The sequence below is a fragment of the Barbatula barbatula genome, assembly GCF_947034865.1.
Source record: "Barbatula barbatula genome assembly, chromosome: 6".
Lineage (NCBI taxonomy): Eukaryota > Metazoa > Chordata > Actinopteri > Cypriniformes > Nemacheilidae > Barbatula > Barbatula barbatula.
Window position 1 is genome coordinate 4,250,230 of NC_136765.1, and position 25,938 is coordinate 4,276,167.

Genomic DNA, 25,938 nt, shown 5'->3' on the forward strand with positions numbered 1-25,938 from the left:
GCACTTGATTTTGAAATTCTAGGTATTACCAACTGACCTGACACCTGAGAGCGTAGTGCACGTGATGGACTACAATACGTTAGAAGTTCTGTCAAGTAGTGAGGAGCTAAACCATGCAAGGCTTTATAGGTAATAAGCAAGAGTTTAAAGTTAATGCGATGCTTTACAGGTAACCAGTGCAAGGTTGACAGAACCGGGCTAATATGCTCATACTTTTTTGTACGCGTAAGAACTCGAGCTGCCGCATTTTGGACCAGTTGGAGTTTTTGTAATAGGCCTGCAGGGCAACCACCTAATAGTGCATTACAGTAATCTAGTCTTGATGTCATAAAGGCATGTATAAGCTTCTCTGCATCTGATGGTGACAGCATATGACGTAGTTTAGATATATTTTTAAGATGGAAAAACGCAATTTTACAGGTGTTGGCGACCTGGTTCTCAAATGACAGGGTACTATTGAATATAAAGCCAAGATTCTTAGCTAAAGATGAGGGTTTTATGGAACATCCATCAATAGTTAAGCAGTATTCTTGGTTGTTACGTAGGGCGGTTTTCGGTCCGATAAGTAACACTTCAGTTTTGTCCGAGTTCAGTAATAAAAAATTGCTACTCATCCACTTTTTTATATCGACTATGCATTCCACTATTCGATGGAATTGCTGTGTTTCATGAGGCTTCGAGGAAATATAAAGTTGCGTATCATCAGCATAACAGTGAAAGCTTACTCCGTGTCGCTTTATTATATCTCCTAGAGGTAGCATGTATAATGCGAAGAGCATAGGCCCTAAGACTGAGCCCTGTGGTACACCGTACTGGACTTTCGATTTGCGTGATACCTCATTGTCTATTGCTACATATTGAAAACTGTCGCATAAATAAGATCTAAGCCATTTCAAAGCTATTTCCTTTATACCGACATCATTTTCGAGTCTATGTAGGAGCATGCTGTGGTCAATGGTGTCGAATGCAGCACTAAGATCTAGCAGCACCAATAAGGAGATACAACCTCGGTCGGACGCCATAAGCAGATCATTTGTAACTTTAATCAGAGCAGTCGCTGTACTGTGATGTGCTCTAAATCCAGACTGGAAATCTTCATTAATCTCATTCCTTTGGAGGAAGGAGCATATTTGAATTGAGACTACTTTTTCCAGAACTTAAGATAAGAAAGGTTGATTCGAAATAGGTCTGTAGTTAACTAGTTCTCCAGGGTCCAGATGGGGTTTTTTGACAAGGGGCCTTGTAACAGCCACCTTATATGTCAGAGATGAGTTAATAATGCTAAGTAGAGGATCTATAATTTCTGGGAGCATCTCTTTCAGTAGATTTGTAGGTATAGGGTCTAACATGCATGAAGTTGATTTAGATGATCTAATGAATGAGAGTTCATCGTGATCTATAGTAGAAAATAAACGTAATTTCTCCTTAGAGGCGCTGTAGTTAGTCGTTTGTTCAGCGGGATTCACTTCTGGTTGCATAGTTATAATTTTTTCTCTAATATCTTGGATTTTATTTGTGAAATAGTTCATAAAATCATCACTGCTATGCTGGTATACAGAATCAGAAGTCGCTGACGATTTAGTTTTGGTTAATTTAGCCACTGTATCAAATAAAAACCTAGGGTTATGCTGGTTTTCTTCTATTAGTGATGAAAGGTAGGCAGATCTCAATGTTTTTAGGGCTTTCCTGTATTTTTTAATACAATCCTTCCAGGCTAGATAGATAGATAGATAGATAGATAGATATAGATAGATTCAACTTTATTGTCATTACACATAAACAAGTAGTTTAGGTCTAACGAAGTGCAATTAGCAAGTGCAGGATATACAGTTGGCTATATACTAAGAGCAGAAATGTACAGGTGGCTATGAGCAGATAATAATTTAGACTAGACAGTTAGTGCATAAATTAAAGACAATAGCTATTAAAGTTGCAGTACAATAGATGAGGTAATGCAGTTATTGAAGTTACAGTGCAGTGGATGAGTTATACAGCTATTGAGGTGCAATATATGCAATATATGAGTTAATGCAGTTAATAAAGTGGCAGTGCAGTAGATGAGTAGATGCAGTTAATAGGGTTAGGACAAGACTGTGTAAACAGTTTACATCCTGCTAAATGGCACTGTCCCAACAGCAGGACATCTTTATATTTGCATGTATATTTGATATTATGACAACCATTATATAGTTGTTAAGGTCTAAGACTGTAGAATACATATTTCATCAGTGTTTAATTAAACAAGAAATGTAGAATGAATAATCCATCCATAAATGACAACTGGTCCGTAAAGTAGCTTATATATACAAATATTTTGATGCAGTTATATATGTTTTTCATGATTTTGTTCACCTGTCCCTGTCAATCTGTATTTCTTCATTTTGTCTGTTTATTAGAACAATGAAAAAACCCACTAAGATTTTAGATGTTCTGTCAAATGTTAGATCAAACCAAGCATTGGTAAGCCTAGGTGGCCCCCTAGTGGATTAGAGTGTTAGAGCAGCTAAAAGACTCATAAATTGGTGGCTTGAATTTCATTAAAGTTCTTGAATTTCATTATAAAAAGATCAAACTTGATACCTGATATGATTTAGACTTTGACATATTTAGTTTTTTAGGCGGAAACGTTGTATTTTCCTTTTTTTTATAAATTTAAAACAGTGCTCATCAATGTAAATTCGCTTAAATGTTACTTTATCTATAAAAATACACATATTTGCCCGCCCAAAATCCTCTTGTTCCCATAGAGATATAACGGATGTTACGATCGTAAATGACTCTGGGGTCCCGAAGCTCACCGGCGCCATCTTGTTCAAATATCGCATTGGTTTAGATTTACAGAGCTAGTCAGTTCCACAAATGTAATGTTTCACATTTCTGTGACCTCGCACGTGTGTGTATAGAAGCACAGAAAGACAAAACCTGCAGTTCCATCTCTGAACGCCAAGTAACTTTAGCGCAAAACTGCTACGTGTGTAACGCAACAGTACAACGCGCGCCAACATTTGTTCGCCGTTTTGTTTTTCGGGACTTGCATCAACAGGCTCTACAGAGCGGCCATGGCATCGTCTTTGGAGCACTGCAAGTTTTTAGAATGTTTAAAAAGGAAGCGTGTAAAAATAACCCTGCTCGATTCTCAAGTAATGGGCGTTATACACCGAATCAATCTGAACAAGACGGTGATTTTAGAGGACGGTAAGTCATCAGCACGTGTCTGTTCTATATGAAGTTTGGCCCTTACGAAACCTAACCATGGTTTAAATAATAGCTAGTAACCACACAGTTATCCGTCGCAACTTGTCGGTAAAACCATGTTTAATTTATTAAGGTGTGTGTGAGTGTGTAATAGACTACGTTTGATGTTTATCTCTGCTATAGTGTACGACGTAAACAGCGGGAAGACATTTCCAGGTGTCAAACTCTTTTTTGGACACGACATCGTCAAAGGTAAAATCCATAATCAAATTTGGAGAAATTATTATTTTCAGTAAGTAACATAAATCAAAGGTTCTTAAGTTCTGGTAAGTCATCTTGCAAACTCTTTATTTCAGTCGAATTTCCATTCTCCGAGAATCATGACATTCTGTAAGTTCGTCTTCTCAAGATTAATATGCTGAATATATTTAATGTGATTTTTTTCATCGCTTGAGGCAGAGTAATGAGTGTTGTTTGTAAATCTCTCTTAGGTCTGATGCTGATGAAGCCCACAAGTCAAAATTTCAGACTTGCAAAAACAGGACAATGCAGGGTAGATGTGTTTGTTTGGTCAGAAAACGTAGACTTGCATGAATTTAAATGACTACGTTTTGTACTTATTGCATATGTTGTGCTTTCATAGACCACAATGTACACGATGACACTGTCAATTATGTGGTGATAGATGAGCTTCAGGAAAAGTTTGGCCCAGCGGTGAGTTGCCTGTCCTGTCATTTTAATTCCCATGTATTATGGTATACCAATGATTAATGTCATTATTTGCCTTACAGGTTACACGCATCCAAGAACAAAAAGTGATCGGAATCGGAGCTGACTATTTTGAGCAAGAGAGACTCTGTTGGTTTAAGGTTAGTGGAATATGCTAAGTTTGACCTCGGTAAATTCAATGATAAGTGCCTATTAAATGTTATTAAAGACAAGTTTAGTAGGCCTGCATGGTTCTTAGGGCTGAGTGATTAGTCGAATCACGATGTGAGACATTGCAATTTGCTAATCGCGAGAGACTGCGAATGTGGATTTGAAAAATATGAAGCGCATCTGTTCCAAGCCCCTTTTGAGTGGCATTCTTGCTAACCAACTAAGTGAGCGCACCTCCGTTATGCCCAATCAGAACTGCCCTAGGCAACTGTGTAAACACCCGTCATTCAAAACAATCACAGAAGGGAGTGGGATTATGGCATCTGCAAAGTCAGATCGATCAAATTAGGCAAAAAATTATAAAGAAAAACAGCTGTAATATGTGAGTATGTGAGAACTTCGGCTTCAAAATGACAGATACCATCAAGAAAAGGTAATTTGCAAGAGCAAATTCTAAAAACAGATTCTAATTTGCCATACATTTAAGGAATATGTCTTTGATGTATGTTCACTTTTTCCAATTGAGAAGACCACACACAGTCTGTGTCATACTCACGCCTGGTCGTGTGTCAAACAAATGTAAATTCTATCTAACTGCTTTGCAAATTTCACTTGGATGAAATGAAACATTCAGCACATTTTTATTTGTTTTTTAAGGGGGCATGCAATGGTGTATTAAGCGATGTTAAACGTGATATCTTTTCATGCTTGCCATTGGCAATCTGTCAAAAATGTATGATGTTGTAATTCTGTGCTTGATAGTCGTTTGATAGGTTTCGGAATTTTTTTCAGAACATTTCAAACCGTTTCAAAACACCTTTAGTAAGGCCCTATGCAATACAGAAGAAATAGCCCACCCACGTGTCAACCGACGTGCAAGACCCCCTTACATTCAAAATTGGCTATGCTGCTTTAAGATTGGCTGCACTGCGGTTGACAGAATAAAATTTTTTGGGCTAACTATCCCTTTAAAAATGAATACCCAGATAGGAAACCAACGTAGTATCAATGGAGAATCAATATCTCTCGCTGCTTCGAAATGATGTTGATCTCTGACATTGATCTGGAATCCTTTTGCTCATCGGGGTAATGTTGAATCAACATCAGTCACGCCATTCAAAACCAACCGAAAATCGACGCGATAGGTTCACTAACCTAACATTGAATCTAGGTTGATTTCAGTTGGGTGAAATGATGTTAGAGAATCAACACATATCAGTGTTTCCCATAGGATTTTGACAGACATGTGGCACAGGTGACATCATGAACTTATTGGCATATTAGTGATGTCATCACGTTGTATTAGCACTTTTTTCTTCTACTCTCTTATCTGTCACATTATACTGTATTTTACAATGGGATACCACCAGCAGTCACTTTAACCACTGCTAAAATCCTGATTTATAAACATCATCGGACAAAATCATAATACAGTACATCTACATTACATCACGCTTGTTTGATTTTAAATGCAAGTGACAGTTAAATGCGAGAGGCAGAGGACTCGCAGGCGCACACACATGGAGCTCATTGGAAGAGAGTGCATGCGAACCAGAGCATGTATGCGACCGCTCCTCTCAATATTTTACTCAATGATTGTGTGCTTTGCTCAGTCACTCACGGACCAAGCAAACGCTACGCTCACATTATGCTCACGTAATGTGTTTTCAGTTCATAATAAAGTTCTTGAATAAATGTCTCAGTTTAAGTAGTAGGCTGATGTGATTGTTCTGTATAAATACGGACTTTGCTGGGATCACCTGCGTAAATTGCATAATTGGATTTATTTTAATTCGTGACTGGATGGGGGATGTGTGCAGTCATCATACAGCCGGCCAACAGAATCCTTTCTACGCTCTCTACATCATGCACACGCTTGTTATAAATGCAGAGCGGCCGCTTCATTCAAAGCATCATTTTGAGAGTTATCTTTAAGTATCCAGAGAGACACCAAATAAATCTGTTTTGGTACTCCAAAACGTGTGTGGTGTCATTTTTAATTAAACTGGGAACATAATAGCGTTATGTAACATAGAAAATCCAGAGTCTGGAAGTTGAGACGTCTATCTGATATGCTTAACATTATACATCGATCTTGTCACTGTCTAATACAAATGCATTGAAGGAGAGCAGAAGCTCATTTGCATTTAAAGAGACACACACAAAAATGGCACGTTTTCCATTGCAGCCACACATGGCCAGGTCCAGCTTCGTATAATGAAAGATCTGTGTTGTATTTTGAGATGAATTACAATTTTGACAAAAAAAAAAATTTATTCACAAAATTAGTTCATTTCAAAGTGATGAAAAGGCAAGCAAGAGACTTTTTTACTAAAGCATTTCAGAACAAAATTCCTGATGGTATGGAACAAGATCGCACCATTGGTTAGTCCATTGATTCCATCACTTTTGAGGTCATTCAAGAAATGTTTTCAGTAAATATTTTCCATCATAGTTTTTGCTCATTTCTCATCAGTTAAGAACAATCCCACTCCCTTGAGGCCATACGCTTTTTTGGCGTATTTTTTTTAGAATGAATGTGCACTTTGGAGTTTCCATCGAACATTTTACTATGTGATATCCCGAAATGCACATTAAAATAGGCAGATGGAAACATAGCTACAGTTTTCTGAGTGAATGGACAGCGTGCACAAGTGCTGCGTTTTTAAAGCCCAAATGCATTGTTTTCTTTGTATGAACAGCGGTGCTCAGACCTTGGAGACTTTAAATGTAACTTTTGCTTTTTGTCATAGGAGTATTTAAAGTTAAAATCGCACATTGTTTAAGATTAAATTACATGATTTGGAACTTTAATGCATACATTTTTTTATACAGGTTGCCACTAAGAACATAGTGTACCTCTTTGATATCCTTTTGCTTGGTGGAAGAGCTTTTAGGAATGGACTGTGCATGATTCTGGAAAATCACTACATACTAAAGGTAAGAAGATTAAATATTATGGCAAGTAGCTATTACAGGTCTAGCGCATCAGTCCTTGGTGGTTTGTCTGGTTCTAAATTTGTTTTAAGTGCAATGATAAAAATGACTAAAGGCCAAGACACACCAAACAGACACCAAAGAACTAGCTCTGAGGTGTCCTGACCGTGACGTCTCCTCGTATAACGTGCCTACTACAGTCGACAATCAACTAGCTGAGCCCTCTGAGAACATTTAATTTCTTTACCGAGAGGTGGCGCTCTGTATTCAAACCGGTAACAGGGACGACATTTTCCCTCATAAATACGGATTTCTTTATTTTTGACCTCGCTGGGATCACCCTTGTAAATTGCATAAATTAGATTTTTTTTTTCATTCATGACCGGATTGCGGGGGGGGGTTCTGCAGCCGGCCAACAGGATTCTTTCTACACTCTCCAAGTCATGCACACGCTTGTTTTAAATGCAGAGCGATCGCTTCATTCAGAATATAATCTTGTGAGTTACCTCTATGTAGCCACAGAGTCTGTGAAAAATAGATACCAAACGCTGTTGTTTTAGTACTTAAAAAAACATGTTATCATTAACTGACGGTGCTATGAAATTACGCTAAAGAGATCGAGAATATGCCATTTGACTTCTTTAAATTCCTCCATCCTCGCTGAATGGGTGGAGCTAAGACGTGAGATCCACAAATATGAATTGAGAAGCACCCACAGACTAAAAAAGAGCTTGGGAATCTACGTAATTGTGCATTGCATTTTGGGCAGTCACCGCAGTCTTTCTGGACACGCTCAGCAGCGTACAATCAATGTAAATAAATATCACAACGTCAAAAAATGTATAATTTTTAAGAGCTGATGGCACCTGCCTAAGGCATGGGCCGATAACCGGTTTCACGGTTTACCGCGGTTTAATATTCCTGCGGTTTCAAAACCACCAAAAATGTCCGCTATACAGTCTCTGCGGTATGCGCAGCTTTTTCTCGTCGTCATAGACGAAAAGTAAGTTGCAGGAATCCCTCAGGTTGTGTCGTAACGAGTCACATGACCCCTCCCTCTTCGGTTGGTACACGCAGTCAGAGGGAGTGAGTCACGTGTATGGAGGATGGCCGAGGGAGGTGAATCTTTGGAACTTTTTCCCCCGTAAAAAAAGACGAAGTCTGCCGTGTGGGAATTTTTTGGGTACCGAAGAAGGTCAGACGGCAACGGCTTGGAGGAGGAAGGACATTCAACTTTTAAAAAATGTTTAAAAAGAGCGGCTGCTTGGGCAGGCAATACGTCAAATATGATAGCCCATCTACGGGAGCACCACCGATCACTCTTCGCTAAATTCAAGGCAATGCTGTCTTTAAATAAACATTTGCAACCATCTAAGAGAGTTTGCGTGTTTAGCACTGTTAAAATAAATACTATTCTGCTTTCTTCCCCAAGCAAATGTAACGGAGGACAGCTAGTGAAGAGCTGTACAGTGTGTAAAACCTCACTCCCCGACCGACAGAAGCTAGAGACTGCGGTCTTTAGCCTCCTCGTGAGAGCGCCCGTCTCCCATTCGGCATGCCGTCATAGAAGCCTGCGCGAGTGGGACCGGTTACACACATAACATGGCTAATCAACTAGCCGAACATGAACTAGTTTCCTCCCTCACGTTACTTCACAGAGCGGGGACGAGTCTAATTAATCAATTTAGCTGATATCCCGTTCACGTTTATACTTTTAAGGCTCCCGTAATTTGTGTAATGTTACATCTGTTAACAATAACCAAATTTAAAAACGCAAACTGCTGGTAATGTACAGAAAGAGCCCGTTTGTTGTGTATGCAACACACTAGCAATCTCGCACTCTTTCTCTCTATTATGTTCAGTGGAAAAGTTGTTTTTATTGAAAAAATAACACATTTAAGAGATGTTATAGTAATACCGTGAAACCGTGATAGGTTTGTGCAAGGTTATCATACCGTCAAAATCTCATACCGGCCCATCCCTACACCTGCTTAGTATAAATTGAATAATATTTGAATCCCTCGTTCATTCAAAGGAGTGGACAAAGAGTGATCGCAAAGAGCTATATCACACATGCATATATGCACACTTTGCCCATGTGTCGTGTTGATAACCACATTTCCATATTGATTTTTTATTTATTTCTGACATAAACATTTCGATGTACCGACCGAATAGTGAACATTGATTCAACATCGAAATTTTATTGACCACCGATACTGAGCTTTCTAAAGAAAAATCAACGCAGAATATCCCCAGATAGCAAACTGACATTGCTTCAGTCACCTTCGACCACACGTATTAGCTTAAAGACAGGGTCTATTGTTGTCTCGTTCATAAACTCATTCCTGTTTAAGCTGTTTATCACAGTCTCAACCGGCTCCGAACGAGCCTGGAAACGGCAATCGGTCCACACCGGCATAGGAGACAGACACACTAACAAGTAGGTTATGCTCCGTAGTAGTGGGGCAGCTGCGAACTGCCCACTTCTGTTTATAATCATGTTACGCGTGATCAATGTGATCTGTATATGGTTTTTGCACAAGTAATATTTTAGTGTAAAATGATCGCGCCTAATTACTTATGGTTATGCTTGCATTATGTTTAGGTTACGCCCGCAATGGCTTTAAACGTGCTGCGTTCGAAATGTTTACTGTTTTGTTTTACTTGGTGATATGTTAAACGATATTTTAAAATGTAATATTGAACTTCATTGCGTTTGCGCTGTGGTATGTGGTAATATCTCCTTGAAGATACATTTATTAGAAAAGCTTAACCACAGTTTAATACATGGCTAGTCAAATGTATGGAACTTTTTAAAAACCAACTAGGCCAGGGGTCGGCCAAAATGTTGAAAGAGCCATATTGGACAAAAAAAAATAAAAAACAGCTGTCTGGAGCCGCAAAAAATTAAAAGCCTTATATAAGCCTTATAATGAAGGCAACACATGCTGTAAGTGTCTATATTAGCTTTATTACCCCCCTAGTATCAAAATGATAAGTAGGCTACAAATACATAATGAGCATTCATGATTAAATGTTTATTTTCCCCTGCATCGCATCCTGGAGAGAATGACGCACCACGTGACTACTCTGCTGTACGATGGCGCTTTAGGTTTAACTTCCATTATAATTTTAATGTATTATGTTTCGTTGCATTGATGAAATTAAAGAAATACAATAAAGAAATCAGATTTTTGATGTCATTTTTACTTTAGGATTCGGAAAAACAACAAAATGTGCAACGTGCATATGCATCCTGTAATTTCAGACATCCCCATGGATATAAAATGCAGTCCTCTTCAATCCTCAATAATACAATACAATCCTCTTCCCCCAAACTATATACTATATACTGACAAAAATCAGTATCATCTGTGAACTGAACGTTTTCCCACGCTTTATTATATCCCGGGTTGCAACAAAACTAGCAGCAGTAGTGGAGTTTGGAGATGCAATCCACTTCTTAAATTTATCTTTGCGCTCCTCTAATTTTCCACATTGGCAATGAAAGCAAATGATTTGGTCCAAGAACTGTTGAATCATCTGTTCTCCTCAACTATCTTTCTATTTTTCCCCTTGGGATCCATGACACACCCGCCGGTTTGTTTGTGTGTCTGTCAGCCACCGGTCTGGCATCACGCGCGCCGCCGCCGATCTGACAGAAACGCGTGTCGCAGTATATGACGTAAATCTTCGTTGACAGAAATGTTGAAATTAAATATTATACACATTTTTACAACGTTGAAAAACTTTAAGAATGTTTGTCATGTTTTTCCTCCTACAGAAATTATATTTAAATTTTCATATTTTTGAAAAAGCTCTAGGGAGCCACTAGGGCGGCGCTTAAGAGCCGCATGCGGCTCTAGAGCCGCGGGTTGCCGACCCCTGAACTAGGCGCTTCCACAGTTTGCTCGTATAAGGAAAAAAAGATTTATGGTTATTTTAACTCAGTGGTTCTCAAACTTTTTTGGTCATTCCCCACTTTAGACAAGGGGGAATTTTCAAGCCCCACCTGCCCCCATCGCCCCAACACAATGCTAATGAAATGCGCAACAAGCTTAACATGTTCCATATTATTGAACTAAAAAGTAGTATCAGAGTAACAAGTTGTATCTAAAATACAAACTATATACATCAAATAACAGAAAGTTCTAAAATAATGAAAATAAAAGTGCAGCTGTGCACTACTAATTTCAAAAATAGAAAAGATATAAAAGTGCCATTTTGAAATCTGTAAAAAAACATTTAAATATGTTCCGTTACAATTAATATGCCGATATCATGTTATTTTGGCACTTCGGTTCCAGGTTATATTTTTCTCGGGGACTCATATCTAATGTTCTTTTAATATAGACTGCATGTAGACTAGTGATGATTACCCCTTAATGTTTCCATGGCAACGCGTCATATTTGTTACGTGACACACCGCAGCCACAATAACACCTTATGATAGATCGCCTTAATTTCCTTTTTTCTTTCAAAATATTCACAAACTTGCTTACCACGTCATCAACTATCTGATATTCTGATTCTCAAAAATGTGTAAGTGAGTGTGTTTGGTCATTTATAAATAATCTTGATCTATAGGCCTACGTGAGACGGGTGCCACCATGTTTCTTTGCGATGCAGTTCAGAGAGTTTATTTGTCTGTCATCAGTTTCTCCCGAAATACATGCAAGAAATTGGCCGGTGAACTCCGAGAAGTTTAGCTCTTGTAAACTTTATAGTTACTTCCACTATGTTTGTCTGATGTGAATAACACACGTCGTCAATTTGAATAGATTGTTATTGCTGCTTCCACAGACACGAGTGTGTATCTTACAAACTCCAAATGTATTGTTTTACTTGTGCTTATGTGTATTTAAATGGCTGAAACCTAAAATAAACATTATTAGGTTGACAACACTGCATAGTTGTGATATATGACAGCGCTGAGCTCGTCCGTCTCTGGCTCAGCGCAAACCAACGCGCTAAAGCACAATTTGAATCTGGAAGTCACTGAACATTCTAAATCTCATATCTGGGACCGTATTCTCAGGGGCACAGAAATAATATCCCATATATGGGACCAAACCGGATACCGCTCAAAGGGTTATAAATTTCTGTAGCGAGGTAGGCGGACGAGAGCCGGGATTCGAGGCCGTTGCGTGAATGATAGTGAGCGTCAGCTGTACGCGCACCGTACTATTGGGTTTCCGCACCAGTGTAAGTTCCACGAAGGGAAGGAAGGAGGCGGGAACCCGCGAATCCTCTCTTACTGACGGTCCGGTCCTCGTCCACTTATGCTTCATAATCTCCTCCGTGATACCAGACCGGTGCGCGTACAGATGACGCTCGTTATCATTCACGCACCGGCCTCCAATCTCGGCTCTCGCCCCGCCTACCTCACTACAATTTCATTTGTAACCATGAATACAAAATTCCGGAAGATGTGATCTCACGTTTCCATATAAGGCATAAAAATGAACGTTTCCTCACGTTTGGCGCGCCCCACCTGTCACGTCTCTATTCCCCAGCAGTGGGGCGCGCCCCACAGTTTGAGAAACGCTGTTTTAACTTGTGTACACACGTTTGTTCTGATGATTAAATTATTACTTTAATATGTCCTGGATTTGGCTCATTCTCCTCCTATAACGTTTTTTTGTTAAATTACAAACGTGAATAGCTCTTGTTTTAATCTTTAACGTGTCTGGTTATATGGAATTTATCACATTGAATTTACTGTTTCACAGCACATGTACTGAAGGCGCAAACTCTCCCTTTGCGCCTCCTGGAAAATATTTGCAAACTAGTTTCAGATGTAATTGTTTTTTAACTTTCGCCCTTACCCATCGACGACACTCAACTTTGTAAGTACTTCTGCTCAAGTTTTTTTAATATTAAAATGGACCACAAGGACTTCAAGGCTTTAGCACCAGAGCCAACAACAAATATTCTCTGTTAACAGGCCTTATATGTTTCATTCATACTGTGGATATCAGAATATAAAACAAATGGCCTGATAAAATATTAGATGTTAACTTTTTATATACATATTCGACAGGGCTCAACTGATTAATATTATTTATTTCAAATATTATTCAGACCTCAACCGCAAAGAAAATATTTAGAGACCGCTCCCCCCCAAACCATAAACCTAAAGGAAACACTAATATGCATTATTGCAACATAGAAAGAATATTACACCATGAACGACATGTACCAATTAATTCAGTCTTATTTTAACTCAAATTACTTGTTCGTTCATTAAAGCGCGCATTCATTCAGTACATTCCACCAATGTAACGCTCTGTAGACTTGAGGCTGTAATTGATGTCAAAGGTGCTTTAACAAAGTATTGAGCAAAGGCTGTGAATACTTATGTACATGTACATGTGCTTTTTATAGTTTTTATTTTTAATAAATTTGCAAAGATTTCAAACAAACTTCTTTCACGTTGTCATTATGAGGTATTGTTTGTACAATTTTGAGGAAAATAATTTATTGAATCCATTTTGGAATAAGGCTGTAACATGAGTGAAGCGCTGTGAATACTTTCCGGATGCACAGTATGCCTCAATCTACAAGCCTGTCTCGGAGGTCTACAGGCAGTTTCTTGGACTTCATGCCTTGGTTTGTGCTCTGATATGCACTGGGGCTGCACGATTTAAGTTTTTTATGACGATTTGAGAAAAGCTGCGATGTCCAATAACAGTTACAGACCTGTCTCTCTCCTCCCTTTTATTGCGAAAAGGGCAGTTTTCAACCAAGTTTCCTCATACCTATCCCAGGACAATCTACTGGATGACAAGCAGTCTGGCTTCAAAACAAACCACTCCACTCAGAATGCACTGCTATAGGTCACAGAATCACTGCATCACGGCGGCTAGCCAAGGCGCATTTCCAAATCCTTGGTCCTGATTCTGCTAGACCTATCTGCGTTTAACACGGCCAATCACCAGATACGGCTAGCAACCCTGTCATCCTTAGGAATCTCTGGCTCCCCTCTTCACCATGTCTTCAGGGCTAAACGTGATGGGTCAAATGTTTATTACATGCGCTTAGGGCATTCTGAGTGTCATGGCAAAGGCTTTGAATACTTATGTACAGGTGATGTTTTTAGTTCTTTATTTTTCAATGCATTTCCAAATATCACGTTGACATTTATGGAGTATTGATTGTAGAATTTTGAGGAAATAATGCATTGAATCCATTTTGGAATAAGGCTATAACATGACAAAATGTGGAAATAGGGACGCGTTATGAAGTGAAGCAATCGACCTCAAGTAATCAACAGATTAATGTTGTTTTTTGAACTCCATGGTTGGTTTCATTTGTAGCATCTCAAATATAAATTTTTTCATCCTCACACTCATTCAAATCCATCACAGCAAACAGCACATTCTAGTAGTGTGATCATCGTGTGTGTATTTGTATCGATGGAGAGCGGCCCTGTTATTAGCAATATTATCATATCTGTAGAATTAACACAATATTGAAAATCATAGTTTTTAATGTCACAATTAGGGTCAGTACTGGTATGTTGTGACACCCCTGATTTGCACATAGTATATATTGACGTTTACTGATTATAGTGCATAAACATAGTCATTTCTAAAGCTTCCCCTTAAGGAGCATTTAAGAAACGTACTAATTCTGTGGTCTCCTATGATTGATGTGGGTTCAGCACACTACGGAGAGGACAAAAGCATCCTACTTGCCATCCCTGCTAATTCTCCTGATAGAATCAGTACTCATTTTCAATATAAATCTGATTGAATGAAGCTTCCTTTTATACCTAAATGTCTGGTGCAGAGCTCTGTATGCACATTTTTTGACCAGTTCTCATTTCTAGAGAGATCAAAAGTTAAAAAAGAACCCGAATGTAACGTAATTCATACGTCTCTCCCCCTCCATCAGTGATCGGAGGCTACATACTCTTAAAAAAATTCCTGTGGAACAAAATGATTACTAAAGTTTCTACTTCTTTAGGTCACGCATGACTGCCGGTGCATTGCCAAATGCCTTAGAGCACAGTTTGGAGTGAGCCTTACTAATGTGTTTGACACACAGGTATGTTTGTTATCAAAGTTTATATGATTGATTTTTTTTAAACAACAATTAGGATTGCTGTTGTTTTTACACATTGTTCTTCACAATTCCTTAAAGGCATATTCAATAATGACAGAAGTTTTGGGTGGAGTATCCCTTTAAATAGAATGCTCATTTTGCATATTCGTTTGTGTCACAGGTAGCTGATATAATGCTTTTCAACAAGGACACAGGAGGCTTCCTACCAGACATGGTCAGCACTCTGCAAGAAGTTGTCAGACTACACCTAAAAGTGCCCATAAGTGAAATGTTTCCTCTCTGGGCCCAAGAACAGTGCTCTAAGGTGAAATTCAGAAAAGGATGTAATTACATTCAAGCAGGATGTGAATATTGCTATATAAATAGTAAAATAGTTTGGTAAATAAGTAAGGTTTGCAGACAAACTATAATTTGTTATTTTTGGCCTTAAAGGGATAGTTCACACAAAAATTACAATTCTATCATCATTTACTTACCCTCAAGTTGTTTCAAACCTGTGAAAATGTATTTGTTCTGTTGAATACAAAGAAATATTTTGACAACTGTTTGACAGAAATATTTTGACAGAACCTGTGGCTCTTTTAAAAAAATCATATGGCTCGCCTAGTGTCTTACCCTTCACCAACATTTGATCGTTAAAATCATCATAATACATATTAAAGATCGACCGATATTTTTTTTCCAGGGCCTATATCGATTATAACAGGTCAAGTAGACCGATATTTTGAACCGATATACATGTCTGGTGTAAAAATGGAAAATATGTTCAAAATGAATAACAAAAACTTTGCCTAAAACCATGGTTACTACACATTTACTATAGTAACACCATGGTGAACAGTAAGGAAATAAACAAACAATAGTTGTCAGAAAGACACTCCACGTGATGCAGTTGCTCTTTACAATAAAAACGTTTATCCTCAGAGTGGCGATCTTTTAAAGGGAATGTAAACCTTTCCTCTTTGTTTAGGACTGTCTGAAGATATGCTCATGTGCAGCATGACATCAGCCATACGCGCAGTAAAATCAGCATATTTAACGTAGAGTCTTGCTGTTTTGTCGTGCCATTGTTGTGGGGTTGCGCAAATCATGTGAAATAGCGCAAAACAACTCAATCTGACAATTGTTGCGAGCAGTTTGAGTGGCGGCTGAGTGCACTGACTGAAGATCGTCTTTTCAGAGCATGCGAGTACTTGATGGTTTAAAATGGTTTGTATTTGTAAATTGGCATGACTTAAAATAATGTGCAAATGCCTATTACGTCAACTGATGCGCGATCACTGGAGCAGCTCAAATTATCAAATGCTTTAGGGGCGAGTAAGTCCAATTTCTTCAGTGCCTTCGCCGTTGATTGGCCAGACTCCCAACAAATCAGGTGGGCGGGCATTACTCTAGACTTTATCTGCAAATCGGCTATTAAAATGACCAATGTCGATAATCGAAAAAATGCTTAACATCAACGTCAATAGGCAAACAAATTTCGATAATCGGTCGACCCCTAATATACATGAATATTTCAGGTTGTCCTGGCCAATACATACATGCAGTGCTATGCGCAAGTGACACAACACTAATCAACGGCAAACAACTTTTCTATGGTAACCCTTCGCACTTGCACTCGTTGCCTCGCTATGTAATCACATTTAAAAAGTTTTAAAACCATGCAGCAAAGTTTCCGGGGAGCAGATGGAAGCAAACTGCGATGTGTTTAGCTCCTCCTATCTATGTAAGCAGTCGTTCTCGCATATATGAAGTTCATACATACAGCTGACAAGGTTGACCGAGGAGTTTCAATGCCGGTATCTAAGTGTCTTGACCACGTACGAACGGAACTACAAAGTAATTAGCAAAATGCTAGTTATGTTCGCTATCATGAGGTGTTGTGCATGTTGCGCAGACCGGTCGGCGTATGACATGAAAGTACTGCGAGAGCAGAGCTCTGTGTGCTTTCAAAACTTTCTTGCGGTACTCTGATGTCAGACATTGATCAGTCGGCAGCATTTCAAGAAGTCGCACATACCTAATACAAAAATTAAGAAGAGACATATACAGTAAGTTGTGAGTATCAGTACTATAGGAACGTGCAATTTTTAATCATATATTTGATAAAGCGAAGTTTAATTGAATGGAGGCCTAATGTAAACCTGTAGTCTTAGTTGTTTATAAGTAATGGAAATATTTTTTTGGAGCTCCAGATGTATGCACTGTTTTGTGTGTTTCATCTTATCGAAAGAAAATAACAATTGATCCCCACAGGGATCATAAGTGACACTTATCTGAGGTCTGTGGACATAAATCAAGTTAGTACAAATTAGTATTGAAGATATTGAAAGATGTTTTATATACACTCACTGGCCACTATATTAGGTACACCTGTCCAACTTGTCGTTAACACAAATCTCTAATCAGCCAATCACAGGGCAGCAACTCAATGCATTTAGGCATGTAGACATGGTCAAGACAATCTGCTGTAGTTCAAACCGAGCGTCAGAATGGGGAAGAAAGCTGATTTAAGTGACTTTGAACGTGACATGGTTGTTGGTACCAGACGGGCTGGTCTGAGTATTTCAGAAACTGCTGATCTACTGGGATTTTCACGCACAACCAAGGTTTACAGAGAGTGGTCCAAAAAAGATAAAATATCCAGTGAGTGGCAGTTCTTTGGGCGCAAATGCCTTGTTGATGCCAGAGGTCAGAGGAGAATGGCCAGACTGGTTCGAGCTGAGAGAAAGGCAACTGAAGTAACTGAAATAACCACTCGTTACAACCGAGGTATGCAAAAGAGCATCTCTAAACACACAACACGTCGAACCTTGAGGTGGATGGGCTACAGCAGCAGAAGACCACACCGGGTACCCCTCCTGACAGCTAAGAACAGGAAACTGAGGCTACAATTCGCACAGGCTCACCAAAATTGGACAAAAGAAGATTGGAAAAATGTTCCCTGGTCTGATGAGTCTTGATTTCTGCTGCGACATTCAGATGGTAGGGTCAGAATTTGGTGTCAACAACATGAAAGCATGGATCCATCCTGCCTTGTATCAATGGTTCAGGCTGGTGGTGGTGGTGTAATGGTGTGGGGGATAGTTTCTTGGCACACTTTGGTCCCGTTAGTACCATTTGAGCATCGTGTCAACGCCACAGCCTACCTTAGTATTGTTTCTGCCCATGTCCATCCCTTTATGACCACAGTGTACCATCTTCTGATGGCTACTTCCAGCAGGATAACCCGCCATGTCATAAAGCGCAAATCATCTCAGACTGGTTTCTTTAACATCACAATGAGTTCACTGTGCTCAAATGGCCTCCACAGTCACCAGATCTCAATCCAATAGAGCATCTTTAGGATGTGGTGGGACAGGAGATTCTCATCATGGATGTGCAGCCGACAAATCTGCAGCAACTGCGCGATGCTTTCATGTCAATATGGACCAAAATCTTTGAGGAATGTTACCAGTACCTTGTTGAATCTATGCCACGAAGGATTAAGGCAGTTCTGAAGGCAAAAGGGGTCCAACCCGGTACTAGTAAGGTGTACCTAATAAAGTGGCCGGATTATTAGAAACGCCTGTTCAATTTCTCATAATTGCAATTATCTAATCAACCAATAATATGGCAGTTGCTTCAATGCATTTAGGGGTGTGGTCCTGGTCAAGAAAATCTCCTGAACTCCAAACTGAATGTCAGAATGGGAAAGAAAGGTGATTTAAGCAATTTTGAGCGTAGCATGGTTGTTGGTGCCAGAAGGGCCGATCTGAGTATTTCACAATCTGCTCAATTACTTGGATTTTCACGCACAACTATTTCTAGGGTTTACAAAGAATGGTGTGAAAAGGGAAAAACATCCAGTATGCGGCAGTCCTTTGGGGGAGAAAATGCCTTGTTGATGCAGAGGTCAGAAGATAATGGGCCCACTGATTCAAGCTGATAGAAGAGCAACTTTGACTGAAATATTCACTCGTTACAACCGAGGTAACACGCACAACCTTGAGTAGGATGGGCTTAAACAGCAGAAGACCCCACCAGGTACCACTCATCTCCACTACAAATACGAAAAAGAGGCTACAATTTGCATGAGCTCACCAAAATTGGACAGTTGAAGACTGGAAAATTGTTGCCTGCTCTGATGAGTCTCGAATGGTGCTGGGGATGTTTTCTTGGCACACTTTAGGCCCATTAGTGCCAATTGGGCATCGTTTAATACCACGGCCTACCTGTGCATTATTTCTGACCATGTTCATCCCTTTATGACCACCATGAACCCATCCTCTGATGGCTACTTCCAGCAGGATAATGCACCATGTCACAAAGCTCGAATCATTTCAAATTGGTTTCTTGAACATGACAATGAGTTCACTGTACTAAAATGGCCCCCACAGTCAAGTCAAGTCAGCTTTATTTATATAGCGCTTTTTACAATTTTCATTGTTACAAAGCAGCTGTACAAGAAAAGATTGACTATAAGTAAAACAAAAGGTTATGGAAGTCAAATATCAGACACACAATAAATTCCTATATGCAGTGTTTATTAAATAAGACTATCAAATTCTAGCAGAAGTCACCAGATCTCAACTCAATAGAGCATCTTTGGGATGTGGTGGAACGGGAGCTTCATGACCTATCAATATGGGCCAACATTTCTAAAGTATGCTTTCAGCACCTTATTGAATCAATGCCACGTAGAATTAAGGCAGTTCTGAAGGCGAAAGGGGGTTAAACACAGTATTAGTATGGTGTTCCTAATAATCGTTTATGTGAGTGTATGTGTGCGTGTAAAATAGTAGTTTTGCTATGGCTCTTTTGCAAGAATGAATTCAAGAAAACTGAAAAAATGACTGATTTAAGTCTGGTTACTTTGTTAAAGGGTTTGGTTGGGAATATACTAGATAAAATGTGCTATCTGGCTTAATATTGCGTTTTTGTTCATTGAAGCATGAAAGAGAAGTTAATGGAATACTTCAACCAAGAAACAATATTTCTCCATGTTTTACTGAACCTCAACACATCCTGAGTGAATATGACTTTCTTCTTGAAGAATAATACAGTCGGAATTATAATACCACGTAACATTTTACTTCCAAGCGGTAGAATGGCCATTTCCAAAAAATGCATCCATCGATAAAAAAAAACCTTGATACTGCTCCTTGGTCTTAACAAAGGTCTTCTGAAGCGAATCGGTGCGTTTTAGTGAAATATCCATATGGACAATGCTATTATGTTTTCCCTCGGTTGCCATGTCGAGCGGTTCTTTGATTGATGGATGCACTTTTTGTAGCTTCGAAAAATGATCCCCCATTCACCCTTTTGCTGTCACGTTCGCGTGTGTCTACTGGGCGTGTCAATACAACCATTTCAAATCGTGCTTAAATAGTTTAAAGACCTTTTATATGAATAAAAGCGTAAATATATAATGTAATGCTAGACAAAGATTACAGAGAAAGGGATGCTGTGTTAACGGTGTTAAAATTTCTTTTATCTGTTAATCTGAAATATTAATTGTATGCAGTAACGTGTTAACTTTGACAGCCCTAAATTTGACACAGGCAATGAGCATAAGTGGTTCTGTGTGCAATGGAAGTATGATAAATGCAAATAGTTTTTTAGTTTCCCGATCTGCCATTGCAACATTGTTTTCATATCCCTTTTCATGTCAGGAGAAGCCAGAGGTCTGGTATATACGTCCATGTCCACCTGCCCTGTTGACCATCATGGCTGTGTCAGTCATTCACCTACTTCCTCTGCGACTAGTTCTATTGGATGCCCTCATGTCAGACTACACGAACCTCGTAGATTCCTACATGGGCAGCTACCAAAACAAATCTGTTAACCTGCTCCATTTTGACAGGGTAAGTCCATAAATATAAAAGGAATGTAATCTTATTACTTTTGGATTGCTTTAATGTCACATCTGTAATACAGTCATTTAAAAAGAAATAAAAAACATATTGTATTTATTAAGGATTTGATGCAAAATATAACCTATTTTAGAAAATGTCATATAGTTGTAACCTTTGATAAAGAAAGTGTTTTGCTGTAAGGAATGGTTTGCACTGTACAAGCATGCTATTTGCATTTTCTTCTTTGAAAACAAAAGGGCTGCAAAATTTCCTTCAATTGGTTGCGTTTTTTCACAGTCAACATTGACTGAAGTAGATGCGATTCAATCTTCATATAAGATTGTACACTTTTTATTTGCGCGTGCACCATCATGTGGCTCACGTGTGTCATCACTGACAACAGAACCACAACTACTGTTTAATCAAGCAGTTCTGCTGTGCAGACAAGCAGCTTCTTTACACCCAGCGAGCCGCGCAGACACGCAGCTGCCTTACACCACGCGAGCCGCACAGACACGCAGCTGCTTTACACCACGCAAGCTGAAATAGCATATACATTTTTTAAACTGTCTTGGGTAAAAAAAAAGGTTTTCTGGATAAATTAATCAGCAATGGTTTATTATTATGATTTTGCATATGATATATGTAAAAGTATATTAATAACACCACATACATATATAATCAACATTCAAAACTTTCACAGTCACTCTATCGACACAGTAGCTGCCATACAGTACAATGTGATAGTCTAAAAGCTTTCTTGTGTAACATACTGCATGCATGTGAGTAGTGAGTTTGTTTTTTAGTACAACAGTACTGATAGTATTAAACCTAATCATGTGCTGTCTTAAAATCGAAATCTGTCACTATGGTTACAGGCATCCTGTGCAAATAGTATACCACTTTGACAAGTGTTCATTCATAATTAGAGCTGTTACTGCAAGCTGTTGATTGAACAGAGCACCTTGAAGTTAATGTGAAAAGTTAATTTGCAAGACAGATAATCTCAATTTATAAAACATTTATAAACCATGTTTTTATTGTGCATTGACTGCAAACATAAAATAACTTGTAATTAATAAAATCAAACGTAAATAAACACACACAAACCACAACAAGCCTTGGCAGACTATCCCCTGGGGGTATGCACCGACGAGACAAGAGACGGGAGACGGGAGCACTCCGAGCGACGGGAATGGGAGAGAGGAAAAATGTATTGTCCTCTTCCCCGAAATGCTGCCGCTCAGTCCTCAACCAGCCGGCGTACTCTCCTTTGCGGTGGCCCTGAGCGCTAGACCTCGCGCCCCCTGGTGGCCAGCGGGGGCTCCTCTGGTAGGGAGACAGTAGCGGCCCCCCGCCACCTGGTCCTCCCCCTTGGGCAGACGGACGCAGGCTCTGGCAGTCGGTGGCTGCTCTAGGCTCTTCCGCCCCCTGCTCCTCCCCCTCGGTGGACGGACCCAGGCTCCTGCCCCTGGCAGGCGGTGGTCGCTCTCGGCTCTACCGCCCCCGCTCGTCCCCTCTAGGCCCAGCTCCCTCTGGGGAGGTAGCCTTCTCGCCGCGACCCAGGTGCTCGGCTGCGAGGTCTCCTCTTCTACAAAACCACCGCTTCGGGCAGCCGCTGACAGATGCCTCTCGTACGTGCTGCCTGAACATTCCGGCACCGCGAGGCCACTTGGCGGCGAGGACTCTTCGACAGCATTTCTCTCCTTCCTCCCGGGTTTTGGCACCACTGCAACAAGATCCATAAAAGGGAAGGAAGGAGACGGGAACCAGCGAACATAAAATAACTTTTAATTAATAAAATCAAACGTAAATAAACACACACAAACCACAACATAAAATTCAGGCCTGGTCCTCTCTCACTGACGGTCCGGTCACTCGTCTACTTATGCTCTACAATCTCCTCTGTGATACGAGACCGGTGCGTGTACAGCCGACGCTTGTTAACACTCATGCACCGGCCTCGCATCCCGGCTCTCTTCCCGCCTACCTCGCTACAATTGTTTTGATTAAGCAATAACAACAAAAAATACAGATATGAAACACAATGAAATACAATAACGAACACAATTTATAAAAAAAATTCTGTTGAGCAAATTATAGCAACATGTTCTTAGCTGTTTCATTGAGATTAATATATATATATTTTTTTTACTTTTTACATTCTTTAAGCAGAATGGATATGAACTCCCCAAGGAAGCCAGAGAATTGGAGGCAGTGAGGCAGAAACGATTGAAATGGGCATCTCAATGCTACATTGTTTCTGATGGTGGCCTCCTGGAACGCTCAAGCTTTAGGCCCTCCCTTCACTCATAGATTATAAAGTCAGAGTGTTGTGGGTTATTTCCAGTCACTGCAACGGCATTCTTTAAATGCAGATGAAAAGAGAAAAGAGGTGATAAGCACCAACATTATTTGGTCAGTTTGTACAACTAAAATTGTAACTGAAACTGAAATTGAATAATTTATACCAAACTGTAACGGCAACATTTTCATGTAAAGTACATGTAACATTTTTTTGTGATTTATCTTGACTTGTCATTTTTGTAAAAAATTAAAGCATATTTTCGTTATTAGTGTATATGATGTATGTAAAGTAGGTTAATAAGTCTACAGTTCTTTGTGTAATGTATAAACCATATATTTATAATTAAATTCTTATTTCTACTGAAATTAACTGAACTCATGTTAACTGTATTATTCTATTACTAATTATATCTTGAAGTTATTTTGATGTGATCCTAGGCGACTGTTAAAAACTACCTACAACTAATTATCAGGCTTCTTGGCTTCTATTTTTCTTGCAGAATGAAGATAATTTTTGTGTGTTTTTCTTCGTCCCTCAGTCGCGTTTTAATGCAACCTGTTGATTTCCAACAAATATTTTTTTTATATGTACAGTATAACAGTGAGCTCTAATCCAAGAGCTAGATTTAAAAGAATAATGCACTACTTTCTATTTATAATAGTGTTGTGGTAAAATCAGGATTCATATTTTCCAATTTTGTCCCTTGTTTCTTAACCACTGTGGGAGGGGTTGTTGCATTGATCTGTTGCTTGAATAGATCCAGAAAGCCTTGCTGATGTTCCAAATAATAAATGTTTATTCAATCAAAAACTAAATCAAACTGAATTGTCACATAAAACAAACAACTTTAAGGCCGCCTGCCGGTTTGTTGCACCATGCCATCTTCGCTCAGTGCGCATGAGGGTTGCATTGTATGAGGGATTTGCGAAGATGAGTTGGCATCAGTATTCACAGTGGTGGGATGTTTAATTGCTTTGCTTTTCTGAGGGTATGACTGCTTTGCAGTCACAGTCACACTTGTTGCTGCTGTTGCTGTAGAGAGTCGATTCTCTTTTGGTGTCATTTCTTGCGTGTTTATTGCACTTGATGGAACTTTGTTCAACATCTCACAATAATCATACATGGCATCTTTTGTAACTACATTTTCACTTGATACAGAGTAATCAGAATTTTTGGAATACAAAATTTTTGCTCAAACATCCCATACCTCCTTCATCTTTCTCCTCTATAGCATGTTTTTGTTGCAGTGCTTTGGCAAGTAAAGCTACTCTTTCTGCCTCTGCACAGATACGCGCTGAAGTAGATACTGACACTTGATCTGTTTGAATCTGATCTGCTGCTATGCACAGATGAAACCACTGAAGTATTATCTTCATCATTTAGCTGGTCAGTCCCATTTAAACCAAGAGAAACGTGAATACTATCTTGAGAGTCAAGCTCTTGAACAGTAGACATCCAGTTCTCAAAACTAAAATCAAACATATCAACTTGTGTCATTGGTTAATACCAGGTCTTCAAGTCTTTATCCTCTTCACTTAACACATGATCATAGGATTCCTAATTTTCTTCATCTTCTAACAGCAGGCTAAGTTTAGTGATAGGTCTTTCCAACTGACCATGGTGTTTGTCTTAAGTGTAACAGTTCTAATGAGTCCTTTGGAATCTGGTAGAACTTCTGTTACTCTTCCAATAGGCCATGATCCACGAGGTGCTGAACTGTCTACTACTAGCATGTTGTCTCGTTTCCGTAGTCCTCTTTTGGCGGTAAACCATATTTGGCGTTCTTGTAATAATGGTAAGTATTCTTGGGACCATCTTTTCCAAAATACGTCTGCTAAATACTGCACTTGCCTCCATCAAAGTCTGATGTATACATCTGACTTCTGAAACAATCCAGGTGGTAAAGTAGGACTAGATTTTGACAGGAGAATGTGATTTGGTGTTAAAGGTTCGAGGTCATGATGGCCATCCGACAACGTAGTAATAGGACTATATTCAAGATTGCTTCTACTTCACAAAACAAGGTTTGCAATTCTTCATCGTCAAGTGTGTGATATCGTAGAATAGAGTACAAGGTCTGTCTCACCATTCGAATGATCCTCTCCCATACTCCACCACCGTGTGAGGCTTCTGGAGGATTAAATGTCCATTGACTTCCTTTCTGGTGCATTGCCTTCTGGATTTTGCTTTGTGTAGTGGAATAGAAATCTCAATATAACTCACCCTGGTGGAGAACTGGCATTAACTGCCCAGTAGATTAAGCCGTGTCAGGTAACCGGCTGGTTTCTATATATTAGTGTAAATAAATTCTTATATTAGTGTATAATTTAAAGTTTGTGTCATGCAGTCATTACACCGTTCTAGTGCAGCTAGAACCTGTACAGACGTGTTAGACTGATTGTGAACGCAGTCGGAGGGACGTGCATAACAGGCTTGCGTCCAGCTCTGAGCAGTGCAAGCGTATCTTTAAGGGCAAACGCACTGCCCCGGATTAGGCTGCTGTTTTATTTCTTATTTTCATTAATGTTTTTGTTTTGTGATATTTTCTTTCAGTAATTGTTATAATTTGTGTGCTTTGGTTTTCGTCCTTGGCTTACATCATTCGTATTTGTTGACTAAGTGCTTCCCATTGAGAAAGTTCACCGATGAACCAGTAACTGTTGAATTATACAGTTTTCTTTGTTTGTGATTAATTTTAATTATTGTAAG

At 39.3% G+C, this 25,938-nt stretch overlaps 1 protein-coding gene across 1 annotated transcript; it reads left to right on the forward strand.

Annotated features, from left to right (window-relative positions):
* Nucleotides 1–2,781: 2,781 nt before the first annotated feature.
* exd1 (exonuclease 3'-5' domain containing 1) lies at nt 2,782–24,034 on the forward strand. The gene is made up of 11 exons (XM_079457880.1): nt 2,782–3,195; nt 3,379–3,447; nt 3,552–3,585; nt 3,687–3,748; nt 3,839–3,909; nt 3,987–4,064; nt 6,910–7,014; nt 14,986–15,066; nt 15,245–15,388; nt 20,739–20,930; nt 23,097–24,034. The coding sequence occupies exons 1-11, from the start codon at nt 3,060–3,062 to the stop codon at nt 23,235–23,237; spliced, it is 1,113 nt and encodes a 370-aa protein (XP_079314006.1). The 5' UTR covers nt 2,782–3,059; the 3' UTR covers nt 23,238–24,034.
* Nucleotides 24,035–25,938: the final 1,904 nt, after the last annotated feature.